At 29.2% G+C, this 8,221-nt stretch overlaps 1 protein-coding gene across 1 annotated transcript; it reads left to right on the top strand.

The window, feature by feature from the left end:
- The first annotated feature begins 7,275 nt into the window (after positions 1-7,275).
- On the top strand, positions 7,276-8,221 carry LOC107059291 (protein trichome birefringence-like 10). The gene is made up of 2 exons (XM_015305802.1): positions 7,276-7,580; positions 8,077-8,221. The coding sequence occupies exons 1-2, from the start codon at positions 7,318-7,320 to the stop codon at positions 8,219-8,221; spliced, it is 408 nt and encodes a 135-aa protein (XP_015161288.1). The 5' UTR covers positions 7,276-7,317.

The following is an 8,221-nucleotide window of genomic DNA, read 5'->3' as shown; positions in this document are numbered from 1 at the left end:
AAGTGTAATGAATCTAGAAAATGTACTTTGTGCTTAACTCAATGTCAAAAGGTAGTTCATGAAGTTGGGTTTGTTTAAAGATCACACAAGTAGATACTAAATAGCAGTTCTAGTGAAATTGGTGAGCACAATCCGGTGAACTAGCAACATCCAGCAGTTTAACATCGAATCAAACAGGCCGCCTAACCCATCCAAAGCAGTAAACAGTCTTAATTAGGTACTGAGTACAGATTATCTTTCTATTACAATTTGATTATCGATATTAGCCTACTACAATTTGCTAAGTTATCTAGTGTGCTTGAGCTTCAGATGTCTCTTCGTGAGTATCCTCAGGGAATGTGATTGAGCATATCTTAATTTGCATGTGCACAACTATCTCTCTTGCTACCCTCGATCCTTGATAATGGAAACTCTGGAATCTTTTCATGTTCTGCTTCCTTCATATTAGAGATGTTACTATAGCAAACAGAAAACATATTATGCCTCCCTACTTAGAAAAAAAATAAGTTGGTGCCTCGGATGTGCTCTCTATTTTGGTCTGATGGCTATCATACTTTTTCTTGTGTGATTTCTATATTGAATTGGCAGTTTGCTTCCCAAAAAATGACTCATCCAAAGTTTGCAAGGTTCAAATAGCTTTAATTCATGTATGTACTCTCCATTCTATTTGAAACTTCTTGGTCCTCCTCCTTGTCATCCAAAGCAGGAAAGAGTTATACTAGTCCCTTGTTATTATGTTTTGTTTTGTTGGTCTTACGAACTAATTGTTGATCATTACATAAAATCGTTAAATAGTTAATAGATGTTGGGAAGAGACTACAAGTTATTGTTGACATGCCTTCTTTTCTTTCAAACTTTAATGTTTTGCATCTTCTTTAGTAAGTACTTTTGAGATTTTATGGTTCTTCTTTAAGAGTTTATTCATTGTTTTTAAATTGACATAAGTTGTTTTCTTACAGATCAAGAATTTGAATATGAAGAATATATCGTTCAACAATGTACGGAGCAATTTGAAGTTCAAGAGCTAGGGATTTTACTTTAGTTAGGGATGGTTTAAATTAAGGACAATGTCTTATTATTTACTATTTGCAATTTTTCTCTTTTTAGGAGTTGATAAAGATATATTATGCTACTTGAATATGATATATCTTTCTTTAATTAGTTCTTTGTATTGACCATGAATTTTTATATAATGAATTAAATTATTTAGTTTATTTTGAGTATTTCTGTATTCATTGTATAAAATTTTGTAAACAACAAATGAAATTGGTTCTTTTAAACTCTTTTACAACTGGCTTCTTAAAAAAATTGAATAAACAACAATTAGCGATAGGAAATGTGGTCGTTAATAGTATTGGTATTGAAATTAGAATATAATTAACGAAAGAACATTTGGTCGGTAAAAGTACATGTACTAAGGGCAAATTTGGTCATTAAAAAGGCCATATAACGACCGGAATTTATATTGTCGTTAAAAAATTTTTTAACGACCGGATGTTAATTCGGTCATTAACTTTTAACGTCCGGACTTTTAATGACCAGTGACGACCAAATTTATTACGGTCATTGGTAACTTGTAGCGATCGGATTTGGACCTTTAACGACCATATTTCCCTTCGTTAAAGACCATTTTTCTTGTAGTGTCAATTAATGTTGAGTATAAAATGAAAAAATAATTAACTTTTCTCAATATAATAAAGTAATAAATAAATAAATAAAATTAAAAATATTGGATAAATAAAATGAAACGGAAGGAGTAATACGTAATTTCAACAATAAATGAGAAGAGAATTAAACTTACACATAAATCGCATTCGTTGAATGCGTTTTATGCCTTTTCTTAATGGAAGGGGTAATAACGTTGGGAAGAGACTGAAACTTACACATAAATTGAATTTGTTGAATGCGTTTTATACCTTTTTTCTCAGGTCAATTAATGTTGAGTATAAAATGAAAAACTAATTATCTTTTCTCGATATGATAAAAGTAATAAATAAATAAAATATTTCAAAAATTGTAGACAAATCAAATAAAACAGAAGTGGTAATAACGTAATTCGACAATAAATGGGAAGAAACTTAAACTTACACATAAATCGTATTCGTTGAATGCATTTTATGCCTTTATTAACGGAAGGAGTAATAACGTAATTTCATCAATAAATAGGAAGAAACTGAAACTTACACATAAAATCACATTCGTTGAATGCGTTTTATGCCTTTCTTTCTCAGCTCAATTAATGTTGAGTATAAAATAATAAAATTATTATCTTTTCTCTTTTATGATAAAAGAAATAAATAAAAGAAATATATATATAGTTTAAAAATATTGGACAAATAAAATTAAACAGAAAGGGTAATAACATAATTTCAAAAATAAAAATCGTGTCTTAGAGTTTCATCTTCTCTCTAATACTCCTGATAAGGCGAGAACAACTAAAATCCATATGAAGTGGTTTTATCCTCCCTTTGGCTTCTTAAAACTTAATGTTGATGGTGCGTTCAACTCGACAGGTGAGGGAGATGACATTGGAAGAGTCATAAGAAACCAAACATGCGATTGGATTACTAGTTTTATTTAACAAAAGCATGGCCCAAAATCACACCATGACCGAGCTAGAAATCCTTCATGTTGGTTTTTCTTTGACTCACTCCCTCAAGATGAGTCCACTGAAAATTGAAACATACTCCATTGATATATTGCAATTGCTAGATCATATTCAATCACCTTATCCTTGAATGCAGTTCATTGTTGAAGAGGTTGCAAAATCCAGTGGTCCACCATAGCTTTAGAGAAGGGAACTACGTAGCAAATATTTTGGCTAAACAAGGTTCGAAGCTAACAAGATATAACACCATCCTACAATTCCTTCCAGATAGTGTCAAAAGCCAGCTTGCTAAAGACAAGGATAGAGTAATCGCTACTAGACTAGTTTAGCCTTCTATTTGTAATAAGTTAGTTCGTTTTGGAAATCTTACCGTAATTACTAACCCATTTAGGAATCAGGCCCGACTGAACAACATTGGGGGCCTAAAGCGAAACTGAAGAGAGAGATCCTAATATTTTATTTTTTCCATCATATATACTTTTATTTAAAATCTATTTTTCTAGCTATTTTAGATGCGAAGTCATTAGGTACTGTTTTATAATCAATTTGTTTTAATAATTCTTTTTCAAATGGTAATATAGCTAATTCATGAGACATTGTTGATCTTAAAGAGGATTTAAAAACTTCTTTCGGCTGAGGTAACGGTTACATGAACTGTTAACATTATTCTATAAGCAATGTGTGTATTTGAAAAAGAATCAAGTCTTTTTATTTGATTGAGTATTTTCGTTAGATCATTATCTTCTACTTGTATTATTTTCTTTAACACTTTTAATTCAAAAATAAATCTAAACCATCAATATCATAATAACTATTACATGTTAAAGAAAGTTCAAGGTTAAGACAATATTTTTAAATTCTCGTCATCTAGTGATCTCAATATTTTACCACTAAATAAGAAATCAAAAATATATTCATATGCTTCAATTGGTTCGAATCTATTTTGAAGTGAAAAAATAGTTTGATCTACCCTACATATATAAAGCAATAAACACTAAAAGATTCTTCAAGGGACTTTGTGATTTCGCTATACATATTTTCATCAAATTGTTTCTTACGAAATTCAGGTTTATTTTCATCTCATATGCAATTTCCTTAGCAGAAATCATAACACTCATAGTACATATAATTTTTTTTTTTAAAATAACATATATAAGTGATTGTTTTTTTAAAAAAAAAATGGGCCCCCAAAATATATGAAGCCCCAAGCGATGATTTTAGTGACCTAGGCATTAAGACGGTCCGGTTAGGAATGATGAACCTACTATAACCCCTTAACTAGATATAATATAGTCTCGTTATCCAAAAAAATAAGTAATTCTTTAATCAAATCAAGTAACTTTAGAATTTATGTACATTCTATGGGTCCAGAATTCTTAAATCCAAAGACAACTCATATAGTCATAGTCTAAAGATTTTTACATTCTAAATATAGTTTCAACATATTATATTAAACTAATTGTCTTATTATGAAAAATATTTTAAAATTATTTTTGAACGTGAGTAGATAATATAAACATAATTTTTATTTTCCTTGTATTGAAATGTCTGTTGATCACTATGAGATGATGATATGATGTAGTGAATAATGGTATTTCTTTTTTAAAATAGTGATCACGATTTTGACTCTCCCTTTATGAAAAATTCTTAACAGAAAATATTATTTTTGAATCAGCTTTATCTAATGTGAATTTCAATTAATTAAGTAATCGAAAAAAAAGATGATGTCGGTTGAGCCCACTTTGTCACTACGACCCCACGCTGGCCTACACGTTCTCCTCGTTTGCCACCTTGTCTTTTCTGCCTTTTTTTTCCCAAAAAGACGAGAATAATACTTGTGTTAATTCTCAAGAACGAATAAGAAAATTTTGTGTTTTAAACTATTTTCTTCGTTTTAATTTATTTGTATAATATTTAGAAAATATATTTTTAAAAAAATTTGTGATGTTAAACTAAAAATATATAGATTGCACTTAAATATAAAATTTAATTTTGTGGTTTTAAATATATCACATGAAAAGTTAAAATTAAAGAATTACTTAAAAAAAAGAAGAAAGAAACATCTTTTGAACGAATTGAAAAATGTAAAACAAATAAATTGAAATAGAATACGTAATATTTGTAGTCTTTTAAAAAAATATTTAATAATTTATATTCGTTAAATATAACAAAAATTATAATAAAAAATTCGCTTCTATGGAATCCTAAAATATAAGACACAAAAAATTGCAATAAACTAAAAAAAATATACAAGAAAAAAAAAATTATACCTCAAAAAACTGCTCAAACTTTAGAAATAAATTAAAAATAGCAAAAAAAATAGTCCTCGCTAATTTTTTTCTCCCAACAATCCCCATCAAATATAACAAACAACGTTTATTAATTATTTGATAAGACTGTAAGTGTAGCTTTAAGTAACAAATTTAATGAATCAAATCTGTTCAATTTTGTCATCTTCTCTAATTTTGAATAGCAGAGAAGTTTCAAAAAAACAAAATCTTAATAGTTAAGTTGGTTGATTACCTGAATTTCACTTTCATTTTTAAAAAAAAAAAATATACTACGATGTAGTGGCGGAGCCAGGATTTTTGTGGAGGGGGTTCAACTTATAAGAAGTAAATAAAAAAATGGAGAAAAACGGATCGGAAAAGAAAAAAATTATCCTTAATCCATTAAATATAACTTGCCTTGTCATGCCGCATTTAGCGTTTCTTCCTACTTTTACCGTGCTTCATTGATTCATTTTTTTTTAAAAAAGTGATTTTTTTCTTTAATTTTTTATTATTTTTCTTTATTTTGAATTTTTAAAATAAATTAAATTAGTGTTCATTCAATCATGTTACTTTAAAAATTGTTTAATACTCTTTAAAATATGTGGGGATTGAGTTACTAATATTATAATGCATATTAAAAGGATAAATAAATGGCATCGCCAATTTTTGTTCATTTATTCAATTTTATAAGGTTTTTCATTGGTAAAAAAATGAATAAATCATTTAAATGTAGTTTACGTCTCTCTAGAATAGAACTGAAAAAAATGAGAAAGAAATATGATGAATAATCATGCCTTTCAAATTTATTCGTTCGATTAAATTTAGTTTAACTTATCTTTAAAGTATTTTTTCTCTATCTCAATTTCAAGTTTAAGAATAATTGACAATTTTTTAAAAAGTTCCTTTGAATTAGTATATAAAAAGAGAGTTACGTAAAAATAAAATGAGCAATAGAGATAAAAATAATAAAATACAAAAATGAAAATAATGTGTCTTAGAAATTCGAACAAATGAATATTGAAAAAGAGAAATAACATTAAAAAAATGGAAAAAAAACAATAAAGCTCCAGCCCAAAAATGTCCAAGCAAAATCATGAACCCCCTTTACCACTGAGCTAGCCTCTTTACATGTGTTTAATGGATTCATTTTAATATATACACACATAAAAATAGAATTTGACCTTACATATGCCGTGTAATTTTTCGATGATGAACCCCATAACTGCCATGTAGATCCGCCCCTGCTACGATGTGAGCAAAAAGTAGCAGAAAAACTCAGTTACAAATATTAAGCAATAGCCAATAAGGGGTAATATAAAAATCCCTTTTTTTCTGCATAAATGCCTGTTTATTGCAGTTCTTTTTATTTGTTGAATTGAATGTTTGTCTTTCTTTGTGTTGAAGACCCCACACATCATCAGTATCAACATTTCCCCAAACTTCTCTCTCTCAGCCCTACATTTTTGTTCTTGGCTTATGTACTTTTTTATCTTCTTGTTGGATTTTAGAACTGTGGATACTACTGGTTCTCACTTGCGTGGGCCTTCTTTTTTTGTTACCTGGTTTGGCCTTAATGATTCTTCTTTAGTACTAAAAAATAGTACTAGTACGAAAATTTTTATGGTGGTTGAGGCACACCATGTCATAGTTATGTGAGAGATTATTTTAATAGATTAAAATTTATGGGTCCCATGTCTTTACAACTTTTTCATTTCTCTCCTCACTCCTCCACTCCACCTTTTATTTATCCCTTGATGTATAGTACTTTGTAATTTTTAAAAAATTTAAATATATTTCACTACACAATAAAAATAATAATATCTTTAGTATTTCATTATCTCTTTTTCGCTTTATTTCTCTAATTCTTCAATAAACAATAGTAATGTCCTAAAATAAATATACTAATATTCACTACAAGAAAAGTGTGAATTACATGGGGATTTTCCTGTGGATTAGTATGGAAATTTGCAGGAAAATAAGTTTCCTACAGATTTTCATATTAATCCCCAGGAAAATCCTCATGTAATTCACAGTTTTCTTATAGTGATTAATTTAGATTTAAAGTCAAATAATTACATATTATAAAAAATCTAAATTAAGATTTGTGCTCTTAATCTCATACAAAATCAATTGTATTATTTAAAGGACAAATATAAATAGTTATTTAAAATTACTTGTAAATCAACAAAATCAAAATATAATTAATTGTTTTTTTTCATTTTACTCTACATTAATTTATTATTTTTTACTCTCGAAGTTCAAACTATAAAATACTTTTTTTATTATATTAACATCATAATTGCCTTTTTATTCTTTCCTTTTCCTTGGGATAACTAATCTAATAAGGCTGTGCACTGGAGGTTAGTTGTCTCTCATTTTGATTGACGCTCAAATCATTTGGATGTCTTGGTTCCCGCCACTAAATCGTGTGTAAACATGAAAGCTTTGAAGTGCATATTATCAAGATTCGTTGCTATAGAGGAGTACAATTACTCAACAATCTGTGAAGATTTACGAGCTCTGATTCTTTCCATTGACAGGGGATGCTATTTCCAAGAAGGCGGAAAGATCAACATGACGATGGATGTAGAGACGGCATTTCAGAAGTCAATTGTAACATTGGTTAATTGGATAGGCCGTGAAGTGAATATGTCCAAGACTAAAATATTCTTTCGTACTTATTCTCCTGTACACTTCAGGTAATTCTTCTCTCCTTTTGTTTTGTTTTGTTGTTGTTACACTTCAAATAATTCTCACTTCTGATCTATCAATCAACTATGCCTCAACCAACACATCTTGAATAAATCTCGAGGTCCTTTTTGTAGTATGTCATATTAGAAGTGTGAAAATGGAGATTAGCTGAGACTCATCTAAGGTCCCAGATTCATTCCGTACTTATCTATTTCATGTATTATATGAGCCTTGAGAGGGTGAACACATTTGTTGGTTACCGTGATTAACTGATTATACTTCATTGAACTTCTATAGAGATGGAATGTGTAGAAGCTTGTGGATAAAGGGAAAATTTATTACTTGGCGTTGTTCCTGATTGTTTGTACTGATTAATGGCTGCAAATTATGTGCATTTTGACTATCAGCTAATGATCTATGCAAATCAGCCTACACTTTGTTTCAGTAGATATTTAGTTCTTGTTGTCACTTGATAAGCAATAAATCAATCACTTTGATGCACAGAGGTGGAGATTGGAAGACTGGCGGTAGCTGTCACCTGGAGACATTACCTGACTTATTATCACCCCAAGAGTCATTGAGGTACTCGTTTGAATATATGACGGTCATTCATGTCCTATCACAGCTCTCTAACAAATCAAAAGGCTAA

The sequence above is a fragment of the Solanum tuberosum genome, unplaced genomic scaffold (genome assembly GCF_000226075.1).
Source record: "Solanum tuberosum cultivar DM 1-3 516 R44 unplaced genomic scaffold, SolTub_3.0 contig00012, whole genome shotgun sequence".
Taxonomy (NCBI): Eukaryota; Viridiplantae; Streptophyta; class Magnoliopsida; order Solanales; family Solanaceae; genus Solanum; species Solanum tuberosum.
The sequence above is the reverse complement of the archived record's forward strand: the minus strand, read 5'-3'. Positions and strand labels throughout refer to the sequence as shown.